Source organism: Hyaena hyaena, unplaced genomic scaffold (genome assembly GCF_003009895.1).
Source record: "Hyaena hyaena isolate Hyena2069 unplaced genomic scaffold, ASM300989v1 scaffold_608, whole genome shotgun sequence".
In the NCBI taxonomy this organism is placed as follows: domain Eukaryota; kingdom Metazoa; phylum Chordata; class Mammalia; order Carnivora; family Hyaenidae; genus Hyaena; species Hyaena hyaena.
In genome coordinates, this window is record NW_024081243.1 from 533986 (window position 1) to 560738 (window position 26753).

The following is a 26753-nucleotide window of genomic DNA, read 5'->3' on the forward strand; positions in this document are numbered from 1 at the left end:
AGGTGTATTTCTTTTGCATCTTGACTTTCTCCATTAGCAGTGTATCTTTGAGATCTTTTAATGTCAGTGCATGTTAGTCAACTTCTGTTCTCTCCTCCGTGGCTGATTTTACCACGTCTCCTATTTATCATGCGTTCTCATTTTTTCCCCTGATGCCAGCAGTAGTGGGGTAAATGCATTTGTATTTATACCACTTGTGGCAAGGTCCTAATTTTCTTATTAAAGAGCCTTCCTAAATTATAAAAAGAAAAATCATCAGAGAAAAATGAGCAAAGATCTTCATTCTTGTTGGTTACTGGAAAAATTAAAGAGGAGAACAGATGTGTCCATCCAGTGTATAAACAATGAGAAGGAATACCTAAATCCCCCCATTAGCCACGGTGTGGGAAGATTGGTGTTTTCGTACATTGTTGACTATAATATTAAAGGTGTGTGCAGTTTTCAGAGGGTGGTTTTAAACCACTTCTCGGATATCTGTCTTTGGGGAAGGACTTGGTGCTCACAGAGGCATGTTCACTTTTCTTTTTTGCCCTGTAGCTCTGATTCTTAACCTTTCTGGCTTGCAGAGCCCTTGAAGATTTTGACAAAAGCCATAGGCCGTGTGAGATCAGGGCTGAAAATGTATCTTGAAGAGGTGTCAGCACATGGTAGTAGATATGACCATAAGAGTTCATCTGATGGAAAATGAAAGAAAGACACTGTCCAGTGCACACACGTACATCTTCCGGCGGTATTTCAGGAGCGTGCAGCCCTTCTGGAAGCCAAAACCACGGCTGCATAAATGCGGTTTCCCTACTCCACCGGTCATCTTCCCAAAGGCGTTGGCCCTTAGGGAGACCCAAGAATGAGAAAGGCTGTGAATGGAGCAGGGCAGTACATTTCCTCCAGTGTCAAAAGTAATGTCTGTTCATTCATTCCGCGATCACTGCATGAGCACCTACCACGTGCTTGGTCCTGGGGTCAGCACCACTCACTGGGCAGGGTCCCAGCATACTGTATCCAAAAAGGTTTATCAGAAGGGAACCTTCAACAGAAAGGAACAGGTGACCTGAGGAGCAGAGAGCCCTTTTATAAAATCAATATTCCTGTTGGGTGGGCCCTGCCAATCGAAAAAAATCTTTCAATGTGGGGGTTGACCCGAAGTCACTAGAGGATTTGATTTTGATTTCTAGAACTCAGAAGTATTTGGGAAGCGTCCAGCTTGCTTTGCGTGTGTGTTCTCAGAAATGTTTTGCATAAAACTTTTTCTTATAGATACTCAGATTTGGCAACATGAGCTCTGTAGGGCAAATTGCAGTTTTCTGGATAAAACTGCACCACTCGTCTCTGTGCCCAAGCTTTCTTGCAGGGTTCTGGCTAGGAGAGAGGACGGAATACCACCAGCTCTACACCTGTGTTAATTCTGTTTCGCTTACTTGCAAATTCTTGGCGTCATCATTTTCGCAACACCTCCTATGGGGTAGAAAATACCGTATCAGAAGTGAGGAAAGAACGGTAATGGGAACTTTGGGTGAGTAAGTAACAAATAAACTATATTTCAGGTTTCTTGTATTTCAACACCAGAGCGGTATTGCTGATTCCTAGTTGGTTTTGAATGATTTATAACCTTTTATTTGTGGTTAAGTGTTGCAGTCTGTGTTGTCATGGAAATTCTATTGAATTTATAGGTCCATTTATCCAAAATGATTTTACAGACTTCATTTCACGGTGAATCATGTGGCTGGTACTACCAAGTACAAAGCAATTTCTAAAAGTTTCATATTACAAAGAGCACAAACAGTGCGGCGGTTATTTTCGTGTTTTTGAAATACAAATGAGTCCCAGCTGCACCTTGGGACCCTCTCCCCCACCCCGCCACCGTGTCCAAGGTGTTCAGCTCCACTCTTTTAGTACCAGCCTTATGTGTAATATAGTTATACAGGCAAGCAACGGTGGTTTTAATTGAAAAGAAACGTCGTCACAGTAAGGCCAAGCAAGAGTAGGTGAGAGTGCTCTGGAACTTACTGGTTTCTGTGTAGGGGTGAAACCGCTGTCCTAATTTTTGAGCCCCATTACTGCAGACTTGTTAGTCTCTCTTTAGAGATGGGTGGTAGTGAGAAAAGGAAAAGAAAGACAAAATGCTTTACCATATCCATGGGCCAGGATACGCCTCAGCACCATTGACATTTGGGGCAGGATAATTCTTTGCTTTCAGGGGGCTGATCTCTGCATTGTAGAGTGTTTAGCAGCGTCCCTGGCCTCTACTCCCTAAATGCCTGTAGCACCCCTTCCAGGACTGAGAACCCAACGTGACTCTAGGCATGGCCAATGTCCCCTGGAGTCCACAGTCACCCATGGTTGAGAACCACTGTTCTGGAAACTGTGCTGGATCTTGGAGATAACTCATGGGTACTTCTCTTTGCTAGTGGGAATTCTGATCGAGACGTTCTATAGAGAGCGTTATAAATGTTTGTGTTCTGTGATCAAACACCTGGGTTTGAGTCCCAGCTTTATTACTCCTTCGATGAGACCTGGTACCGCAGCTTTAGTTTTCTTTTCTGTCAAATGGGGATACAAATAATACCCCTCTCAAAAAATATTGGTGAGGATGAAAAGCATTAATTCATGAAAAAAGGTGAAGAACTGGATACACGTCAGCCGCCCTTGTGCAATGTTTCGTGGACATGCTCCCTCAGCTTCATCTGCCGTGTCTGCCTTGAGGGAAAGGGTGGGGAAGAGAGGGTGCTTGGTGTCGGCTGTTGAGATTCTGCATGCCCGGCCGGGACTGTCACCTCAGCTTGCTCTGTCAAGCCGGCAAGGTCACTTTAGTCTTACCCCAGGTTTAGAGTGGGGTCCCCATGGAAGAGAATGGGTCCCACAGAGGGATACAAACTGTTTCCTGCTCCTATGATTAGGTGGCATCATGCTTGTGTTTATTCTAGTTTCAAAAGCAGCATTTCACGCATTTGATCTATTATCAAACTATCCTATACAAAGAGGAAAATTAACAAATAATAATACAGCTGAATGAATTTTCATACTCTTGTAACCAGGCCTCAGATGAAGAAGGAGCACGGATTAGCACGCCCAGAATCCCTTTTCCACTGACTGCCCCCCTCTGGTGGGTAATCACTGTGTTGGCTTCTAACTGCATGAGTTTTTCCTGGCTTTGTGCTTCATTTTAATGGAATCACACAGTTCACCCTTTCTTAAACTTTTAATTTTTTAAAAAAATTTTTGTTATCTGCCTTATTTGACTCAGCACTGTTTGTGAGATTTGTCTGCATCGTTACCTGTAGTTGTGCATATTCCGTGATGTGACTATGTCACAATTTGTTAATCGATTCCATTAAGGATCAGTGTTCGGTTTCCTGTTTGGCATGATTGCAAATAATCCTTTCACCAACTTATTTGTTAAAAAATTTTTTATGTTTATTTACTTTTGAGAGACAGAGACAGAATGTAAGCAGGGAAATGGCAGAGAGAGAGGGAGACACAGACTTTGAAGCAGCCTCCAGGCTCTGAGCTATCAGCACAGAGTCTGATGCGGGATTCGAACTCATGAATGGTGAGATCGTGACCTGAGCTAGAGTTGGACACTTAACTGACTGAGTCGCCCAGGCACCTCTAATTTATTTCTATTTTTTTCTCCCTGTGAACTAATCATTAAAGACATGTGCATCAGTTGGGGGCCAGCAGTATGCCAGACCTTGTGGGTGGTGCTTTACTTGACTTCTTTGTTGAATTCTCACTGTGTCACAGTGGTGCATTTCTTATCGTCCGTTTCCTCAGAGGCTCAGAGAGGGTGACTGATTTCAACTGGGTCACCCAGCTAATTCAGTAGGAGAGCTGTAGCTTATCACTCCCTATCCTGAGTACATGAAAAGAGTAGCTGGCCACCATATAGGCAGATGTTGAACCTACCTCATTTGTGCCCAAACTGAAGAAGTAATTTGTGAATCATGTATAGTAAGCCCCTGAAAAACTGAATTTACTACTGCAAGCAAGAGCCTGAATTCTTCCTTACCGAGGGAAAAATGCAAAGATGAAATATTTATGTGGCTAATCAGGTGCATCATTGAACCAGAAATCCTAAAAATCAGCTGATAAATAGACATGGAATGGCACAAACAAGTAGCACACAGAGAACTTTTGAACGAGATCCCCCCAAACCATCCCGGCACCTCATTATACATGAGTCGTAGCCCTGGTGTGCACTTCGCATTCTTCTGCTCCCAAAATGTGGATTCCTGCTGTACAGTAGTTGAAGATAATACCGTGTTACGGAGAAAATAAGAAAACAAAAGAAATAATTAAGGATTAGTGCACTCTGTGATTAATGATATTGTATAAAGCAGATGTTTTAGAATGTTTATTTAAATGCTACCCTGCCTGCAAAGGTGGTGAATACTTGCTATTCTTTGGAACACCTTTCTTCTAAAAATAACCTTCCAGTGAAGGCTGGTTGAAACCTACAAACAAGTTTCTTTGTTACACCTTGTGGCAAGACTCATTGGGATGTTGGCTGGTCTGTGGAACCATTTATCTTCACCTTAGTTCATACATCCCTTCTGGTCATAAAGAAAGAAAAATACATCATAATAAAAAGGGACAACTGCTTGATTTCTTCGTACTCTACCAAAGCTTGTGCTTGGCGGATGTGAGGAGGGAGGTAATACCCCTGTTGGACAGAAGGGGGCGCTGAGACACGGAGCTCTCCACTGTCTTCACTACATAAATCGGGTCTGCCTCTACAGCCCAAGCTCTTGGATCTCCATTTATGTCACCCAGTCATGCTGTCTGCCAACTTCATGGCCACTTTGCTCTAAGCCACACGAGTGTGCACTGGGTTGTAACCGGTGCTACATTCTCCAGGGGAAAAGCCTGTTTGAAGGAACTGAATGAAGATGACAGAGTTCAGAGCTCAAGGAAGCTCAAAAAATCAGTGGCTTGCAGAATGGTTTTAGAGTGTGATACACAGTCACATATTCAGGTATCCTTCGTAGGTGCTTAAAATCGGTCTTGACCTTTGGGGGTGTATTTCTCATTCAGTTGTGAGGGCAGGCAAGTCTGAAATTTGTAGAGCAGTGTGCCTGGGTGGCTCAGTGAGTTAAGTGTCTGATGCTTGATTTCAGCTCATGTCATGATCTCCTGGTTTATGGGATCAAGACCCATGTAGGGCTCTGTGCTGACAGTGGGGAGCCTGCTTGGGATTCAGTCTCTATCTCCTCTCTCTGTGCCCCACCACCCCCGCTTGTACTCTCTCCTCTCAAAAATAAACCTTCAAAAAATACATATAAAGAAAAGAAATGGGGATGCATGAATTACTTGACAAAGAATTAAAAATACTATTAAAAAATTGGGCAGAGAAGGCTGGAAATTCCAACAAGAGTTGACACTGTGGTCTTGAGCCCAATGGCTGGACACTCGGGCAGAATTCCTTCCTGTTAGGAACACCTCACGCTTTCCCCTGATTAGACGAGGCCCACCACATTATGGAGGGTAAAAGGTTTTACTCAGACTCTACTGATTTAAATATTAATTACATTTATGGGGCCCTTCAGTGGCTCAGTCAGTTGAGCCTCCAACTCTTGATTTCAGCTCAGGTCGTGACCTCATGGTTGTGGGATCAAGTCCTACACTGGGCTCCGTGCTGAGCTTGGAGCCCTCTTGGAATTCTCTCTCTCTCTCTCTCTCTCTCTCTCTCTCTCTCTCTGTCTCTCTCTGTCTCTCTCTCTCCCCCTCCCTCCCTCTCCTTCTCTCTCTCTCTCTGCCCCTCCCCACCTTATTCACTCTCTCTCTCTCTTTCAAAATAAATAAATATTCTAAAAAAATAAATATCAATCACATCTAAAAAAGCACATTTATAACAGTAAATGCAATGTTTAACCAAACATCTGAGGACCACAGCCTAGACAAACTGACACATAAAATTAACCATCACAAGGGGTAAAAATATAATAATGATCCTTTTAAAAAGTGACTGGAGGTCGGGGCACCTGGGTGGTTCAGTTGGTTAGGCGTCTGACTCGTTTTCTGCTCGGATCATGATATCACAGTTTGTGGGTCCAAGCCTTGCATCAGCCTCTGCACTGTCAGTTTGGGGCCTGCTTGGAATTTTTCTCTCCTTCTCTCTGCCCTTCCCCTACTTGCATGCACATGGTCACTCTCTGTCTCTGTCTCTAAATAAATAAGCTTAAAAAATAAAAAGGACGGGCTAAAAATTTCATCAATACACTACAAAATACCTATATCATGGTTCTGAATTCAGAATATTTGTTATGTATTTTTATATATGATACATAGTGTGCATTGATCATGCTTTTTGTAATTTAAATGCCGAGATTATCTTTTGTTGGGGTATCAAAATTTCAGGCTAGTTACTTGGATAAAAAGAGGTTTGAATTTCTTGTAGATTATAAAGAAAGTAGGGGCGCCTGGGTGGCTCAGTCGGTTAAGCGTCCGACTTCAGCTCAGGTCATGATCTCACGGTTCGTAGACTCAAGCCCCTTGTCGGGCTCTGTGCTGACAACTCAGAGCCTGGAACCTGATTCAGATTCTGTGTCTCCCTCTCTCTCCTCCCCGCCCCCCCAGCCTGCCCCTTGCCCTGCTGCTGCTCGCAGTCTCAAAAAATATTAGGAAGGAATTCTGTCCTTCCCCCTCCCTCCAACCCATCCCCCGCATTACTTTAGTATTCCTTTACTCCATGCCTCACTTGTCCGAGAACCGTTCATTGCCTTATGTGTTCTGTGATACAGTTAACTATGACTCTAACTTTGGCATTCAAAAAAAGAATGAGTTAGCTTTCTCTAATTATTAATATTTCAGCCTTCCTAAGCACAAACTGGGTCTTCATCTGTCATAGGGCCTTATACATAATGGGCAGTGAGCAAATAATATCATCCGTTGTAAGGAAGCACAGTAATTGAGACCTTGAACTCTAAGATTAGAAAGATTAGGTTCTTATCCCAACCCCTCCCTCCTTCCTTAACAGCTTTGTAAGTTTGGAAATCCTTGTTTTCTTTGGCTATAAAATGAGGATGATGGTGGGTCCAACCTCAGTGAGCTTGTTAATGAATGATACTGTAGTACCTGGCATACAGTAAGCACTCACTAAGTGTTTAGAAAATAACAACATTGATAAAAATGTAGAAGGCTCTGTTTTTCACTTTTGTTGCCTTGTGTTCATTCAGCTTAACACAGCTTATGATTTAGTGATTCAAGTTGGAAAACAGGCATGAAGATAGTTTTTATAACAAATTGCAACGAGAGTCATTTTAAACATAAGGGGGAGGGGCGCCTGGGTGGCTTAGTCGGTTAAGCGTCCGACTTTCGCTTAGGTCATGATCTCGCGGTTCGTGGGTTCAAGCTCCGCATCGAGCTCTGTGCTGACTGCCAGCTCAGAGCCTGGAGCCTGTTTCAGTCTGTGACTCCCTCTCTCTCTGACCCTCTCCTGCTCGTGCTGTCTCTCTCTCTCTCTCTCTCTCTCTCCTAGAAATAAATAAAAACATTTTTAATAAATAAATAAATAAATAAATATAAGGGGGAAAATGGCGCAAGGCAAGAGGAAGGGGAAGCTAAGTGGACTTTTTGTTGTAACTCTGTATGTACCATCCTAGTGCCCTATAATAGACCATTGACCTTGGTCAACCTTATGCTTACACCATCCATTTCACCACAACCCCTCCCCCCCATTACTTGGTAATGTTGCTATTCATCCCGACACTTTCTACATCTGTATTTTAGCATATGTCTCCTGGTCATTGTAGGGTGTTTCCTTTTTGTACAATCCTATTTTCCAAATGTCAGGTTATGCCGTGTGATACCCTATGTTATCTACTGCCTTGACTTAACTAGAGAAATGCCTGGATATATTTCCAGCCCAGCCATTCCGCAAGGTAGACTCGTGGAATCATCCATCCGGGTCTGTGCATGATTTGGGAGGGTTTTCTAGAACTGGTCCCTTGATTGTGTGATGCTGTATATAGTCTACCAGTGGCTTTTTCGTGGATCTTAATATAGTTTGTGTCTTTGGTTGAGGGGACTTACGTGTGTATGGCATTCTGTATGGTGGAGGCACATCCATGTATATAGAGTTGATCCTGCTTTCCTACCCTTGCAAAGAAGGTCCTGGTTGGGATAGACTCACTCACTTAAGCTATATAGCTTTCATGTTCTCAACTACCAACGTATCTGGAAGATAGTGACTTTAGGATATAATGTCTTTATTTTTAAAGAAATTTTTTAAATGTTTTATTTATTTCTGAGAGAGAGAGACATGGTGAACAGGGGAGGGTCAGAGTGAGAGGGAGATACAGAGTCCGAAACAGGCTCCACGCTCTGAGCTAGCTGTCAGCACAGAGCCCGACACAGGGCTCGAACCCACGAACTGTGAGATCATGACCTGAGCCGAAGTCAGACGTTTAACTGACTGAGCCACCCATGCGCCCCTAGGATATAATGTCTTTAAATACTATTCCATATTACAAGGAACCACAACTCACACAAATTATGGCCAGTTTGAGGGCTGGAGCAGGGAAAAGACAAGATCAAGTCTAGAACATCTGTGACTGTAATAAGGACATGCAAACAAATATAAAATGACAGGGACATAGCAAAATGACAGAGGAATCCATTGGAAGAGTTTCCTCCTATGCAGGAGATCTCCTATTGAGACAGTTTGAACGTTAAAATAAATAATGCAAATGGATTATAACCCATTGACTAAAACAAAATAAATTAGTTCATGTGGATTTAAATAAATGGATGAATAAATAAATAAAGTGTGGAGAAGTGTAAGCTATTCCTCACTCTGGAATCCCATTACCGCACATAGAATGGATAATACAGTTAGAAAGTCGTCAATAGACACTAAAATTAGTGGATGAAAGTTAGATGATGAACAACATATGTAATCTCAAATAGCTCCATACAAAGTACTTTTCAGTTATAAAAGGAAACTTAATGCCTTTATAGTGGAGAAGCCTGGCAGATGTCATCTTAACCATATGATCAACTTAAACCCCCCTAATCTTGGGAGAAATTCACATGATGCACTTCCTGATAGGATGCACTGTGAAGACAGTGTTACTACTGTGGAAAAATGCCCCAAATGCATCACCTGAATCTGACCATGAAAAACTATGAGACAGACCCTGATTCTACCTAACAACTGACCGACACACTTTGTTCACACTGTCTGAATAAAAAAAAGTCCTGAGTTAACTGTTCCAGACGAAAGTGGGAGCTGAAGGGGTCAGTAGAGAACGACAAGAAAACAAAATGCCAAGCTCGATCCTAAATCGGATTCCTGGACTAAGAACCAGAATGATGATCTATAATGGACTTTATTTGGGCATTTGCTAAAATTCGAAATGGACTGTGAAAAGATAATAGTATTGTACCAATGTGAAATTTGCTAATTTGAATAATTATACTGTACTTATGTAAGAGGATGTCCTTATTCTTAGAAATTATACACTAAGTATTTACTGGTAAAGGGAAGAGTATTTCTCCCACTTACTACCCAGTGATTCACAAAAAATAATTGTGTATCTATGTGCGTACAGAGAGAGAGAGAGAGAGAGAGGATGCAAATGGGATAATATGTAAATAATGGGTGGTACTGGTAAAGGCTATGTGGAAGTTTGTAGATCTCTCTATCGCCAGACTTTCTGGATCTTTTCTTCAGTTTATGTGTGCCATGATTTTTCAGCAAGACGACTGCTAAGTAAGCATGCCTTAGATTCACTTTATCAGGAAGCACATGCTTGATGATGTTGGGGAGTAGTCTCTGGAGATGGCTTTTGAGAGCAGATACAGAAAGCCAATGGGCTACTCAAGATATTTATTAGCCAGCTCAACACCTCCCAAAGATATTGGTGGGAAATAGTTTTCCAGCTCCTGCCCAAATTTGTCTCAACAATAACAACATAACAACTTAACGTCCAATTCACTCAGCAAACCTTCATCCACTTAACGACTCTCATATTTAACATAGCTTCCAAAGTTAACATAATTCGGGAGACTACACCTTGAGAGAAATAGCCGGGAAAATTGATATTTCAGGATTCTGCTGCTGTTCTCTTTATGAGACATTTTATTATCCTGATGGGTGGAGGCATGACTCAAAGACATTTTCTGAAAATGAATTTCCTCACCCGGTCGTAAATGAAAATGCCCTTGAAGAGGTCTTAAAGTATTTTGTATCACACACTATTCAGGTGGTGCATTAAACAATGCCACCCTGCTCATGGGCTGTAGAATAAGAAAAACTTCTGTGAACTTATTTAATTTGAGGGCTTGAGTTTTAAAAGGAAAATGAAGTGTATTTTCTGAATGTACTTGTGTAGAGTTTCTTTCTTGGCTTAGCATTGCACAGGAACCCATTCACCTAGTATTGGACTGTTTTAATCTGCACCCCATTGAATGGGATTTTCTGCATGTAAATGCATGATGTCTAAAACTGTCCAAACCTAAAGGCAACACGTTTATGCGAGGCTACCAGAATGGGTGAGAATGATTCAAAAATCATTCACTCCCAATGGAATCTACCCATCTCTCTTTCTTCCATTTAGGTGCCTGACTTTTCCTAGACAGTATCCTAATGGGGCTAACCTGATATTAACTTTCAGAACAGAAATGTCACATTATTCTTAACATCTTAGATAATTCAGAGTCAACGTGGCTCTGTTTACCTTTGACCTACACGTCAGCTAGTTTTTTCTAGTTTTCTGACTTCGCTTCCCCTCTGGGAATTCATTATTCAATATCATATTTCCAAACTCCATCTGGGTATAACCACACCCACATGATAGACATCTCCACAGTCGATTGTGGAGACTAGCATCACATCATTCGGAAAAGTGGAAAAACAGAGGTCACAACATATAGGAGATCTGACTTTCTGTAAGGAGTAGGATCATTTCAGAAGAATTAGTGGAATCACATTCTTATTAGAAATTTTCATATGTCTGCCAAATGTTAACTTTAAAATATGATGATGATTGGGGTGCCTGGGTGGCTCAGTTGGTTGGATGTCCGACTTTGGTTCAGGTCATGGTCTCCTGGCCCATAGGTTCGAGCCCTGCATCACACTGTGCTGACAGCCCGGAGCCTGGAGCCTGGTTCGAATTCTGTGTCTCCCTCTCTCTCTGCCCCTCCCCCACTCTATCTCTCTCTGTCTCTCAAAAATAAATACTTGTTAAAAAAATTTTTTTAATATGTTGATGATGATGATGACGATGATGATGATAGTGATTGGCTGAGCAGAGATGATGTCTAGGCATGGTGCTACTATACGCAGACTCATTTGTTGTGTACATCCACCCCAGCGATGGCAAATAACTTGATTCTATAGATGAGGAAGATGATGCCTTGAAATAAGATTGTCTGAGGTCTCCTAGGCCAGTAAATGAAGAAGCTAGAATTGGAACCCAAATCTGTTATTTTTATCATACATGTAGTCTTTCAAGAACATTCCATGGTCCACTTTCATTCTCTGAATTATATTAGCTATCAAGGAGTGTTCAAGCATTAATCTTATATAAGGATTTTAAGTTGATTTGTCTGTGTTCTGCTTTTTGAATAAGAAACTCTAACTGTAAGAAAAAGATTTAAGGTTGAAAGGAGAGCACTTGGATTTTACACTCTTCCTCTGATGTTTAATCTTAGCCAGGTTAACATCAACTTTCTGAAGCTCTGTTTCTTCATCTGTAACTGAGGGTAGTCATTTCTGCCCTCTCTGCAAAGAGGTTATCCGATGGCTTATGTGAAATAATGTATAGTACAGTTTTGCAAGCTGTAAAATTTAGTGCATGATTATTACCATCATTATGTTTCTTGTGTTTTCACTGAAATAGTCCATCTGGGCTATTTAGCAAAACCACTGAGGGGCGCCTGGGTGGCTCAGTCAGTTAAGCATCCAACTTCGGCTCAGGTCATGATCTCACGGTTCGTGGGTTCGAGCCCCGCATCGGGCTCTGTGCTGACAGCTAGATCAGAGCCTGGAGCCTGCTTTAGATTCTGTATCTCCCTCTCTCTCTGAGCCTCCCCTGCTCACACTGTCTCTCCCTCTCTCTCTCTCTCAGAAATAAATAAAACATTTTAAAAATTAAAAAAAAATACTGAGAGACCCCTTCAGATTTGTCTGAAAGAGTATTGCTTATAAAGGTGTGCCCATTTAAGCATTTGTAGTTATAATGCATACACGAAATGAATTTCACAGGCCTACTTCTTTCTTTCTTTTCTTTCTTTCCTTCCTTCTTTCCTTCTTTCCTTTCTTTCCTTTCTTTCCTTTCTTTCTTTCTTTCTACTTCAGGATGTTTCAGTCCATTAAAATTTTGCTTCCTAATAGGGAACTTTCGCCATGACATGAATATCAGGCAATCAGAAGGTGTCAGTGTAACTTGTTTTGGGTAGCATGAAGACATTATAGGTACATGAGATGATATGTGGTTATATGGTATGGAGGGGTAAAGTGACCTGATGTCTGGGGTTTGCTCGCAAAAACTTCAACAAAGAAAAAATACAGAGAGATGGACACATTTGGCAAAATCTTAGGAACTGAGGAATCTGGGTCCCTTGAACTCTTTTCTTTCTACTTTCGTGTAGGTCTGAAATTTCTCCTAATACATATTTTAACTGTTCTCTTTACAGATGCAGATTTTCTTTTACAATCCAGATGACTTTGACAGCTTTCAAACCGCAATTTCTGAAAACAGAATAATCGGAGCCATGGCCGTATTTTTTCAAGTAAGTTAACGGTGGTTCAAGTACTTCAACCAGAGAGTTCTCTGACTATTTTTTTTTAATTCGCCGAATTGTTCTATGTTTAATGAATGCATCTGTTTTCTAGTTCGCACCTGTCTAAATGAAAGATATTTCATATTGTCTAATGTGTGATTTAAAATGTAAATAAGTATGTTTAGAAACATAATGAAAATTTTTGCATGAATTATTCTGATTTTATTGCTACTTGACTGGTGCACAGATTGAAGAACACATTTATCATCTAAGTTACTTCACTGCTGAAGCGTTTTTGAACAGGTTCCTTCAGCATATTAAGAGACTGATGTAGGGGGAAAAAAGTGATTTTCTTTGGAGCAACTTTAAACTTGACATTACTTACAAGTAGATTAATAAATAGCATCAGTCACTTCTCTGAAGAGACCCCTTTTCTTTCCTTCCCAGAAATCCCCATGGTAACTAAAGTTTTCCCTGAGACTATTTCCAAGTCAGTACAGTCATGAATCCCCATGCCTTCTCTTTTCATTGTGGATGTTTTGTGTGCTGCTAGTTGGTGTGTGGCTTCTACAGCCAGTCACATCAAATTAAGCTACTGTTAACCATCAACGGTCTTACAAAGGTAGCTGAGAGGAGATTTGGTGCTTTCTTGTGTGGAAGGTAACCTGAGTAACAGGTATGTGACTGGTCTTTCAGTCTTAAATATACCTGAAGACCACATACCAGTGTTTCTTTCATCAGTGAGTCATTGTTGGACAGTGACATCTCTCTGACAACTCAAAGGGATATTGATGACATCAGAACCTTTTCCACCATAGGTCTTTAACCCCCTGCCTTTTGGGGCAAGTGTCTTTGTCTTGGAGAAAGAGCCATTCTTGCTTGGAATATGTTAATTTCACTCCTTGGTTTAGCTTGTGACCCATGATGGACAGTTTTGTCCACTGCTGTCTCTCCGTCTTCACTACCCTCTCTCCCTTTCCTTTCTTGGGTAAAAGGCTCAAATGGGAGATTATAAGTGAAAAATGGAAATGCTTAATTTTCTGCTCAAACGACAGAAATAGTAAGTGTGGTGGTCATTCGGGTTGGTCATGGCACTGTTTTTCAAACTGTGGGCTCTGACCTAGAAATGGGCCATGAAATAATTTCAGCAAATCCTGGCGGCATGTTTAAAATAATGAAACAGAATAGAAACAAAAATCAGGAAATATCAGAGTGTATGACAACATAGTAAGGGTAAATATTTCTATAGAACTTTTTTTTTTGGTAGAACCTTTTTTTGGTTGCTTGTACACAGAGAGGCATAGTGGGTTTGTACTTGGTAATGTTACTAAACACACTTCTTACCGTGACCCCATGGTCAAATATGCTGCAAGTTGTCTGTTTGTGTATTTGGCTGGTTTCCCTGTTCTTCCACATATCTCTTTTCTGTGATTACTTTCGTAAACCACAGCTGAGCATAGTGTTTTAAGAGGTCATTCACTAGAGTCAAAACTCTTTGCTTTTGGGGTGCCCAGGTGGCTCAGTTGGTTAAGCCTCCAGCTCTTGATTTTAGCTCAGGTCATGATCTCATGGTTCGTGAGTTCAAGCCCCATAGCCAGCTCTATGCTGACAGCACGGAGTCTGCTTGGGATTCTCTCACACTCCCTCTCTCTCTGTCTCTCTCTCTCTCTCTCTCTCTCTGCCCTTCCCTCCACTTCTTAAAATAAACAAACATTTAGGGGAAAAAAAAGATTTTCTTCTACTTAACAGGTCCATAATGGTGATAGAGTTAAACTTTCCAACCTCAATATTCTTTTTTTTAATGTATTTTTTAATGTTTTTGTCTATTTTTGAAAGAGAGAGAGAGACAGAGACGGGGCAAAGAGAGAAGAAGACACAGAATCTGAAGCAGGCTCCAGGCTCTGAGCTGTCAGCGCAGACCCCAATGAGGGTCTCAAGCTCATAGACTGTGAGATCATGACCTAATCTGAAGTTGGACGCTTAACTGACTGAGCCACCCAGACGCGGCACCCCTCCCCGCCCCCCAGGCCCCACCAACCTTCTCATTCTTATCTATGAAATGAGGATAGCAACTTCTACACGATCAAGGTTATAGTGGTCATTAAATGAAGCCTCTAGCGTGGGTCCTCACACATAGTAGACATGTGATCAACGCCAAATAAAACATGTATCCATATCCATGCAATTCTTTTCTGTGGGATGGAGACCTACGATGTATGTGTCGTCTTTGGGTGAACAGAAGTCTGTTTTGGGCACTGCCCTGTGGGCGGGTCACTTGCATCTAAACCATGATTGATTTGCCTTCCACACTACTTGAGCCATTCTTTTTTTTTTTTTTTTTAATTTTTTTTTATTTATTTCTAGGGGAGAGAGTGAGACAGCGTGAGCAGGGGAGGGTCAGAGAGAGAGGGAGTCACAGACTGAAACAGGCTCCAGGCTCTGAGCTGGCAGTCAGCACAGAGCCCGACGCGGGGCTCGAACCCACGAACCACGAGATCATGACCTAAGCGAAAGTCGGACGCTTAACCGACTAAGCCACCCAGGCGCCCCATACTTGAGCCATTCTTAAACCATACCCTCTGCCATAGTTAACCCCTTGTTTTCTGTTATTGTCTTCTTGGCATGCTGTTTTTCTTGTAGTTGAACCTTTCCCCTATAGCCCCACCATCAAATCTAGCCTCTCCTCCTTCTCGGTCATGGCCACTCATGCCCAGCCCAACCAGGTCCTACTTTACAGGTCCCCTTTCGTAGAGGAAAACAGATTTTAAAAATGTTTTTATGAGTTCTGGAAGAACCAGTCCACGATACGTGCTACCGAACAGCTTTCTCTTTTTCTAGCTCCGTAAACTCTTGTGAAATGTGCGACCAGTTAGAGTCTTAGCCAGGCAAAGCACACGGGGGTACAAACCAGCGAAACACTTCAGCATGAGATCTAGCTTTTGAACTTTTAAACTATTTCTAGGACATGACTACTAGTTTACACACCAAGATATATTTTTCTGGTAAGTCCTTCTCAAAAGTTTGGCTTGCTGCCCTGCGTACACAAAATAGAGGATAGATAATGTAAAATAGAGCAGAGGCTTTTTTTAGAGACCAGTTGTGTTGAGCTCCTGTTTTCCTTGTAAGCCTATAGATGCATTCATACATCTTAGCTAACACTATGTTGAGCAATGGAGAGGAGAGGCCAGTAGTATTGTCATGTTGATTTGGCCAATCTAATTAGATCTCATACTTTGAGATCATCGTAGGTTTGCATCTTTCTTTAAGAATGCTAAATTGGGGGGCCTCCTGCGGTGGCTCAGTTGGGTTAAACATCTGACTTTGGCTCAGGTCATGATCTCCGCATTGGTGGATTCCAGCTCCACATCGGGCTGTGTGCTGACAGCTCGGAGTCAGGAGCCTGCTTCGGATTCTGTGCCTGCCTCTCTCTCCTCCGCTCGCTCGCGCTCTCTCTCTCTCTCTCTCTTTCTTTCTTTCTTTCTCTCACTCTCAAAAATAAATGAACATTAAAAAATTTTTTTAAAAAGAATGTTAAATTGGGGAGTTTCGTATTTTACCCCCAAGTCATAGATAGATCTTGATACACATTTTCAAATCCAAGCCTGGCATCTCCCAGTTTGGTATTGAAAGAGTATTTGTCATCTGTTTAGCACAGATCCGGAGCCAGGAAGGGCACTAGTCGCTACATTAGCTGTAATAAATGCGACCAGCTCCTGCCCACTAGGACCTCACTGTCACAGTCGCATGTGATAATGGCTAGAAAGAGGTGAGTGGAGAAACTTTTCCATTTGTAAAGAGGCTATATGCTGACTTCGTGCTTATAAGCCCACATATTAATTATCCAGAGTCACATGACGTGAATGGCAAGTGCAGGTCCAGTCAAGGCTCCTATTTCCATCTAGATGTTGTAGCCTTGATGTTGGCTTACTCCGTACACTAGAATAGCTTTCTTACGCCTTCACATTTTCGTTATCTTCGCTTCTTTTTCTTTCCTCATTATGTGCCTGTTAGTCTGAGTACTTTCAACTCTCTCACTGCCTTTGTTCTGATCAGATATTATGAAGTTCATGATGTTTCCAAAACAGTGAAACAGGCACAGACCTGGTGGGCACACGGTTGACCAAAGGACCTTATGTTGGTTTAGACTGGAGATTGCCTGCAGGTGCTTCTTGGTTCACAGACATGACGGTTGAACCTACAGAGTGTTTACAGTTCTTTTCTTCAGTTAAAGATGGAAGATACTATATAAAACGTCCTGACGACGTGGCAGTAATCAGGATCTGAGTAGTGGCTGGCTGGCTGCTCTGGAGGGGACATACTTTCCCAGTGCAACACCATCTCCAGTCAGTCCTCCTCATGCTTTCGTGTCAGCGTGATCTTAAGATCATGACGCCATCCTGGACCCATGTAACCTTGAATGGTGGCTGACATCTTTTGATTACACTCAAGAGAGTTGAAGGTCACTCTCCATTCTGAAAGACGGTGAGCCACGTCTCCCCCAGGTGCTTTGTATGAACACCGCTGTAGGAAGGAAGGACCACAAATGATGAATCATGGCAGCCACATACACTTGTGCACAGCTGAGCCCACACGTTCTAGTAGGTGCATTCACCCCATAGCCACTAGGGGATAATGTATCTATAAGAAAGAACACCTTTTTTCTAGTTCACACACACGTCTGGATCAGCAGCCCTCCAGAAGATCTAGGGGCACGGCAAGAGGGAAGGTTGTTTAAAGGCTTTTATAAATAAATCAATGTGGGGCACCTGGTTGGCTTAGTCAGTTAAGCGTCCACCTGTGGCTCAGGTCATGATCTTACGGTTCGTGAGTTCGAGTCCTGCGTCGGGCTCTGTGCTGATGGCTCGGAGCCTGGAGCCTGTTTCAGATTCTGTGTCTCCCTCTCTCGCTGCCTTTCCCCCACTCACACTCTGTGTCTGTCTTAAAAATAAATAAACATAAAAATTTTAAATATGTTTTTAATAGATTAATTAAAATAAGAAATTGGCAAGAGATGGAGGTATTTGTTGTTAAACCACTAAAGGGAATAAGTGCTTGTGTAGCTCATTTATGTCAGTACAAAAATGAAAGTAATTGTTTTCTGTTTGTTAAAGTAGAACCTCTACTATGTTTTGCTGTTAGCTTGATAGGAATTCCTGTAAAAACGTAAAATACCAAACATCATTAAAATAGTCTTTCAAGATATTCTGTTATTCTGATAACAATCTACATAGCTTTTCTGTTTAAAGAAAGAAATAAGAAAAGCTTATGTTGACAGGAAAGTTGAAATGACAGTGGAATGGCTAGGTAATTCAGGGAAGGATGCTTCACTTCGAAAACAACACACAAAAGATTTGATTGGCTCCAACTTATGTTTACTGAGAAGAGAGTACCAGGTGCTTAGAATGACTTTACCCTTACTTGGCCTGTATTTTTTTAAGACCCAGAAATCTGTCATCACTGTTGGAATTTGTTTTTCTTTCAGTAGTTTTCTTCACTGTTCCTCATTGAACCCTTCCCTCCATTTCCCGTCAGAATCCAAATGGCTTCTATCTGTGCAGCCGTCTTAATGGCTTTCCATCTGATGCCCGTACAAAGTTGGTGTCCCCAAGCTTTTTATAGTTGCGATAATTGCAGGTCACAGGTTTGATGGTGGTTTTTTCCAAGAAGCATTTGATTATTGTCGAATTTATCATTTGGGGGGAACATCTCGTTTGTTTTACCGCCTAGTTGCCATTGTTCTTGGAATGCCTAAAATTTTATTTGTATTTCCTGATTCCCGTGAACTGTGGAATTATAAACGCGTGATTTTTTAAAGAGCGTCTGCACGTAGAAACTTTTCTAACGTGATGCTCTCGCCAGCCTCCTTGTTAGACCTTTTTGGGTATAATCTTCGGAATCTTTGCGTCAGACGTGAAGATGTAACATTGTTACTATGCCTGTATCCAGAGGTCCAGGCAATGACATATGCCTTGTACATTTAAGAAGTAAACTGCATCCTGCTTTATTTATAGATAGTCTTAAGGTTTTTCTGTTCGACACCCTATCTTCAACAACCTTGTTGAGATTTTTTGTTACGGTTTCAGTAAGCTGAGCCCTCTTGTACCAGTATTTTTTTTCTATGTCTATTTACATTTCTACCCAGAACATAACCCTAGCCATTTGGTTTTCCCCAGGGTCTCTAGTTCGGCCGTTTGCCCCTTCTTCATTCCTGCCCTTACTTCATAGTTGGAAGCAAACTTCAAAATTCAAATGTTTCACAAGTTGCTAACCCATTCTTTATATCATGTCGGTGGTACAGACTGCTTAATTATTTTTCTCCATCTGGAGAGGCTTAGTAATTAAATGAAATGGCAGCACCTGGGATTATTTATAGACCTTGAGAAGGCAGGAGGAGTTCTTGATGACTCATCTATCTAAGGCTGGGGAGGAAGGCCTTTTCTCCACTTCCCTGCATTTTGCCGCCCCTCCCCCCACCCCAAGTAGCTGTGATACTACGTCTGTCCTTCCTTTAACCCGCTGTTTCTCTTAGCACTCCATGTTGTGTTAAAGCTATTATTTTACTTGCTTTCTTCTGTCTTTGTACTGTGAGATCATTGAGGACTGGGGGTCTTCACTTACTCATCCCTGTGTATCTTGCAGGTGACTAGCACTGTGACATGGTTGTACAAATACTTCACTGAAGGCAGGAGACACACAGGCCCTAGAGTATTGAATGGAAAGGAATAACCCCTAGCCTGTGAGCTGAGGAGTGTCAGAAACAGGCACTAGGAGATATAGCACCTGAGAATACTAGAATGTAAACTCTTTGGGACCGAGATTCATGTTTTGTTCCTCTCTCTACCCCACCACCCACCTTGGCCTCGCCGTCACATCAGTGTCTTGATCTCAGTTACCGTTCAGGAAATAGATACTGAGTACGACTGAGTTTTAGGACACCCCTCAGGGCCCTACCACGACATGAGTCATTTGGGTTTTGAAAGATCGTGTCTAAGTGGTTGTATCAGCTTCACCTGAAAGGGTCTGTGGTTTTATAGAAGTTTGAGACCATCTCTTGAGATGGTCAAGGACATGCATGTGAAGGCTGTGAGTCACCAGATTCACTGAGGTTGGTAACCCTCTGAGGATGGTAAGTGAGGCCTCCGCTGGGTCTAACATGCTATCAAAGAGATGTATCTCCGTTTACGCCTGTGGTTGTGAAAAGGCAACAGGGCTTTACAAATCTTCAGGTAGTAGTGCATTCAGTGGTCTCATAAGAGTGTTTTAGTGCCAAGAATATTAGGATATATCTGTATCAGGGAATGGTTTTTTTTTTTATAAGATCGCCTACCAAAATGCTTTTATCTCAGTAGATGGTGAATGGAGAAGCTTTTGTGGATTATTTCACTATATTTCTCTCTGGCTTGTCTCTGGCTGCTTCTCGTTTATATCCTTCCTAAGGTCTCTTTGTGACAGTCCATGAGTTAGTGTGTGTATGTTTCGGGGCACCTGTGCACACATTTCTTTGAGTTTCTTGTTCTTGCTGTTCTTTGCATGTGGGTGTTTTTCTTCCTCTGCCCCTCCTTTCTCCTTCAGGTTCTCTCAGTGAACAGAATGTCCTATTTTCTCATTTATTTATTCATGCCCTCATTTGCTAGCTCATTTGTTCATTCTGCAATATTTATTAAGCATCGTCTCTGTGTTTTTCTCTATGAAAATTGTCAGTGCATCCTCAGATGGCTAGCCTGCCCTCAAAATCGTTGGGGAGCTGTAGGTTTTGAAAACAGTTGGCCTTTGAATCCTTTCTTCAAAGGGAGCATCATTTTATTATTGGGATAGAGAAGGCGGATCAGGTAAGGGAGATGAAACATCAAGGAAAGAATACAGTTCCATCTCGTGCACATTTTCAAAATGGTCAGTATGCCATTTGAAAGCATGAAGTTCCTATTTGTGAATTTTAGAATTGAGCTCTCCTTTTTCCATTTTTTTTCCTTTTTAAAAAATGTTTATTTACTTATTTTGAGAGAGAGGGGACGTACGCTTGCGTGGGCTTGTGTGGGTAATAGAGAGAGAGGGAGAGAAAGAATCCCAAGCAGGCTCTGTGGTGTCAGCCCAGAGCCCTACGCAGGGCTCTATCACAGGAAACATGAGAAGGTGACCTGAGCTAAAATCAAGAGACTGTGGCTTTACTGACAGAACCATCCAGGCACCCCTCCATTTCTTTCTCTTTCTTCTATCTCTTTACAGACCGAAATACCACTGTGAAAGTATAAATCATCTCTCTTATGCATAGTGACCTAAAGCAATCTTTCTATTTTTTTAACCATCCTCTAGGAATCTTTTTCTTTTTTTACATGAAGAATACGTTTGCTGTCATTGCTATAGTTCTAATTTTTTTATTGTCTAAAAAAACGTTTATTTTTGAGAGAGAGAGAGAGCACGTGGGTGAGTGGGGAAGGAGCACAGAGAGAAAGGGGGAGAGAGAATCCCAAGCAGGCTACGTGTTGTTAGCATGGAGCCCAGCCCAGCACAGGGCTCGATCCTACGACCCTGGGGTCATGACCTGAGCTGAAATTAAGAGTCCTACACTCTGGACTCTCAACTGACTGCACCACCCAGGCACCCCAGATTTCTTTATTTTTTTAACCATCCCCTGGGAGTCGTTTTCTCTTTTTTAAATGAAAAATACATTTGGTATCACTGCTAGAGATACCTCCAAGCTTTTTTTTTTTTCTTCCACTTTTAACCAGTTCTGTGAGGAATGTGACACAGGTCCCAAATGCATAGAGAAAAAGGAAGAGAGGGAGGAAGGACTGAAGCGAAGAAGGAAGGAAGTGAAGGAAAGAAGGAAGGAGGGAGGGAAAATGGAGGGGGAGACAGAGACAGTGAGAAAAAGGAAGAGAGAGGGAGGAACGAGAAAAGAAATTAGTAATTATACCCAGTAACGATTTTTTAGTGGGAGAATATGTGAGTCGGTGTCAGAGAGTAGTGGTGAATTGTTAAAACTTCCTCCTTAGACTGCTTTTCAGGATAATTGCAGTAACTAATTTGATTCTTAATTTCATCCTTTCCAGTTGCCGCTGTTTGAAAATCATCCTTCTCCCATTTTCCACATCCTTGGTTTTATCCAGTTATAAGTTCACTTCTTTCACTACATTACCTAGAAGTGTAATTTCAGAATGTTTGGGGTTGATTAGGAAGACTTTTTTTTATACACACATATAAATTAAAATACATATGTTCCAATTAAGCTATTTTAACAGCTAATTGATTTCATAGGACTTACCATTCGGTGAAGGCTAGCGTCATTTTTAATGTTCAGATGCAATCTTAGAGTAGTTTGTGGATGTACAACATTGAATTTATAGCCTATCAGGTGTTTTCGGTACATCTCTTGTCTGCAAATGGCCTGTAATTCAAATTTCCTCTTAGTGGACATTACGGAGGACGATTTAATAATTGGGAAAGCATCACATAATTAAGAGACTTTGAAAAAGACCATGTGAAAATCTTCTTTAATTAAATCATTGCACTTCAAGGATGGTTACCAAGTACTTTGCCTCTGTATATCATTAAATGAAAAGAGTGCAGAAGCTGTCATTTAGTTCAGACTTCAGTTCTTTGGGCCATTTGTTGTAATAGAAGTCACAGAATCTGAATGTCGTAGTCTCAGAGAAAATATGAGGAATTCCATAGCTATCCACCAAACAGGTCTCTCTGTGCACAGTAGAGAGACCTAGCTGTGAGGAGTTAAGAGGCTGACCATGATCCTAGAGTCCTTTGGTATCCGCCAAGCCGAGAGTTCTAGTAGTTCCGTTACCCACAATCCAGTCCTTATTTTGCCTAGCCTTGCTCTCCCCGAAGTGCGATCTGGTGCACTTAACTAGTGCTCCCCGAAGTGCTTTAACTAGACCTTTTGGGAGATCCCACAGACTTCCAGAGCTTCTCTCCTAATAGAATGATGCACGATAGATAGATAAAGCACTTTGCATCCCAAGCAGAGAAGTGAGTAGCAGTTCTTCCCCCCATCCTCCCCCACATCAGCTAGTTGAGAATATATTTTTAAGGACGATACAAATACTGCTAATAAAAGTGAACATTTATTCTAGATGCCATTCATGGAAAATGCCAAAATGAAGTGCCTACACTAAATATTACTTAATTTTTACTGGGGACCCCTTAAGGTATTATTAAGTCCATTTTACAGATGCAGAAGCTTGAGGCATGGAGCTTTGTTTTTGTTTTCCAGTATAAATTTCTCAGGGTTACACAGGCCGGTAGATGTTGGAGCCAGTATTTAACAAAAACAGTCCGTGTCCAGGGTCTGGTGCTCTTAGTGGAATACAGACTCGGATGAGGTGGTAATCTGTTCTAAAGGGTCGAGAAGGAATTGTGTGTCATTGATTCCAATTATAATCGTGTGTAGAGAAGTGCTTCAGGGCCTCTCTTCATTTTACTGGTACCTGTAGAGTTATTTTCTTGTGACTTAAAACTGTGTTCTTCTTTTTGCCCAGAGTGAAAACTTTTGATCCAATTCTAAATTCTCTTCAGCTCTGTGCCTGTAATTATTTTATAGATTTGATGACCGCTTTCTTTTGCCTCCTCCTTTGTATAAGAAGGTATAAAGAGCATTGAATGAATGGTGTGGTTAGATTAGGAGAGTGTGAGTGAAGGAGGTAAAGATTTAAACGTTTACGAAGTTTTAAAAAATGTTTTTAACATTTATTTATTTTTGAGAGACAGAGCATGAGCAGGGGAGGGGCAGAGAGAGAGGGAGACACAGAATCTGAAGCAGGTTCTAGGCTCTGAACTGTCAGCACAGAGCCCCACATGGGGCTCGAACTCACGAATCGTGAGATACGACCTACACCGAAGCCGGATGCTTAACCGACTGATCCGTCCAGGCGCCCTGATTTATAAACTTTTTTAATGACTGTGGTTCTTACGGGGGATGGAAGAAGAGGGAGAACAGGAGCTTTTGCCTTGTGCTATGTCTGGAGACCCTTGGCTATCACTCTGGAGTGGCGATAGAGACCAGGAATGCTGCCCAGCATCCTCCTGTCCGCAGAAGAGTCCCCAGGGCAGAAAAGCCTCCGGCCCAAGGTGTCAGCGCTGAGACCAAGAAATCCCGCTCCGTGGTTAGCAAATAAGTGAGGATGCTTCCACGTTTTAATCTCGGTGGATGGAAGAGCTATTCGCATGACTCGGCTAGTTGACGGCCATAGGAATAACTAAAAACTTCATACCTGAGAAGTTGCCCCCATCCCTGGCCAACCACGGTTCAGTCAGCTGGGATATAAAGGCAGGGTATAAAGATTTCCCTGCCAAAATCTTTGGCCCTGGCTTAAATCAGCCCAGGGATTCTGGGGTCAGCCTTTAAATGAAAAAGTACACATGGGTATTTATTCCCAGATACTGTAATAGTTTGTGAAAGCAGCACCAATTTGATAACACATTCCCTCAGCCAGAGGAAAGGAAACAAAGGTAAGAGTATGTGCAAAAGCCTTTGAACTTAAAATCAGCTGTTTTGAAAAACTCAAAAGATCCACAAAACTCCCTTGCGGAGGTTATAAGGAGAACCTGCCTCCTCAAAGCCCAGCTGCAATCCCATGGCATCGCAGAAGTAATTTCCCAGGGCAGGCTTGTAAAACTATTAATGCCGGTTTTATTTTAAAGGTTTGCTATTGTCTCTTTGAAAATCTTGTTCCGCTCTGTGCAGCTAGACATCATCCCAGAGGAATGACTCACCACCTTTAACTGTGTGAATGCGATGCTACTCACCCGGGGCGCTGAAACCTTGCCCATAGGATGAGGAACTTGCAGTTTTCTTTTGTATTTAGGGGTTACGTTGAAACTACTGTTTGTTTCCTCTTTCTGTGGCATCTGAATATATATGGTCTGTCTGTACCCTTCTGAAGCCCAGAGCTTTTGTTTCTTTGTTCCGGATGACGCCTGGCTCTGAAGGGCACCTCTGACCCATACCTTCAAAGCACATGTCCTGAACCATTTGGATAGTATTTCAAGACAGACCAGTTTGCATAGATCTTTCCTGTTTGATGGAAATCCATTCAACCATTTTTACATGGTGTGAGAGCAAAGCAGTAAGAAGCCGAATTTCATGTATCTGTGTGAGACTTTCTGTGATTTTCCAGTAATCCCCTTTCCTCTAACACCTTGATCTTGGGGAGACAGTTTGGCCAATTGTGGTATTTTTTGGGGGTGCGACTCCTTTGATCTGTGAGGGATTAGGAGACAGACAATGGGGAGAACTTCCAAAATAGAAATATTGTCTCCTTCTGCCTTTTACCTTGCAACAAATGAGTGGCCAAATGGGATATAGGAAAAGGCACAGTAGTTGGGGCTCATATCCTTTCTTTGTTAGGACTGTGTCTTTCGAGAAAATCATTAGCATTAGATCCTCCCCTGCTTTGGGTTTTTTCAGAGCTGTGAAACATAACTATGCGTTGACTCACCGGGACACATCTGTACAGCAGATTCTGTTTTTCTTAGCCTTTTGTGTTTTCTGAATATGTGTTAAATTACGTGATTTTGGCGTGCATGCGAATTCCTAGGTAGCTGTATACAACATAATAGGATAGCACTAATTAATTTAGAGCTTGCTTATTTGGAATTTGGGTTCGTCCAAAGTTGAGGTAAGCCAAGACTTAAACTGAAGAAAGCATTAATTAAGCACGTCAGTACTATATATAATGTTGAATGAAAAAGGATTACTTCATCTGAGTATATCAGTTATTATCAACCAATTTTATGTAGTGTGAAAATGAGACAGAGCGTGAGTGGGGGAGGGGCAGAGAGAGAGAGGGAGACACATAATCCAAAGCAGGCTCCAGGCTCTGAGCTGTCAGCATAGAGCCTGATGCAGGGCTCGAACTCACAAACCATGAGATCATGACCTGAGCTAAAGTCAGATGCTTAATTGACTGAGCCACCCAGGTGCCCCAATGTGAGGAGTCATCTTAAAATCACACTACCAGTAATTGGTTTGTACCACATATATGAAATAAAACTATATGTTTCTGAAACAATACCCAGTACTGACTCTTTGAGAATTGACCCTTTGAGAAGTTCTTAGAACTTCTAGATTCTGTTCCTAAGGTCGTACTCGACTTCCTGCAGTGTTTTCCCTGGTACTTGGCATCCTTGAGCACCATTCTAATGAGGTTTTACTGAATTATTTCTATTTTTAGGCACTCTCCAAAGGTGGCTGCCAGGCACTGGTGGGTTCTTTTTGTTTTGTTTTTTTTTAAACAACCAATTATAGGGTTTAGCGCCAGATGTCTCAGAAATGCAAGCAGCTCACGAACACAAAGCCAATTCCTAAATCTTTCAGGAAAGGCAATGAATATTTAGGACCACATCTGAACTTGGTAGGCTGGCTTCCCCCAACCCCTTCCCCCCCCCCATCTTTTTAATGGCAAGCAGTCTAAAGCCTTGGTTTTTCTATATTTTACATTGGACACATGTCCTTATTCCACGAAGACATTTCAGACAGGTAAAAGTCACAAGTCTTCTCAAAAGAGATTTCCAGTTTTGGATTCTCTTTGAATATAAACAATAATTTTTAAAATATAGGGGATAGTTGTGGACTCGGGTCAAGGACCTCTGTCCACTGTCAACTATTCTGTGTATATTATCCCACTTAATTCTCCTAACAGCCCTCTGAGAAGGAGGCCCCGATGTTTAGATTCCCTTCGATTATGAAATTAGTGTCTAGGAAAACCACTGAAAAGGGCTCGGATTTTGGAGTGACAAGTTCTATGCTGAAATGCTGACTTACCACTTACTGGCACGTTCCTCTGGACAAATCTCTTTTTTCCCCTCGCTGTCTCAATTCCTTTGTCCATCAAATGGACATGCTGATATCTGATCGGTTTGTTGTAAACTTCAAATGAGATCGCATATATGAAAGCACTGTGGAGCACATTTGAAGCACTCCATAAAATTTGTTAAAGTAATAATAGTTTCGGGGCGCTTGGCTTAACTCAGTCGGGTAAGCATCCAACTCTTGATTTCGTCTCAGGTCATGATCTCAT

General features: G+C 41.9%; 1 protein-coding gene across 3 annotated transcripts in view; it reads left to right on the forward strand.

Annotated features, from left to right (window-relative positions):
- The window catches only part of PTPRG (protein tyrosine phosphatase receptor type G), a 705708-nt gene that overhangs the window by 476628 nt on the left and 202327 nt on the right, over positions 1 to 26753 (forward strand). For all 3 annotated transcript variants that reach the window (XM_039257247.1, XM_039257249.1, XM_039257248.1), the window contains exon 5: positions 12637 to 12732. In XM_039257247.1, coding sequence (XP_039113178.1) covers positions 12637 to 12732 — 96 coding nt within the window. The remainder of the gene's footprint in view (positions 1 to 12636; positions 12733 to 26753) is intronic.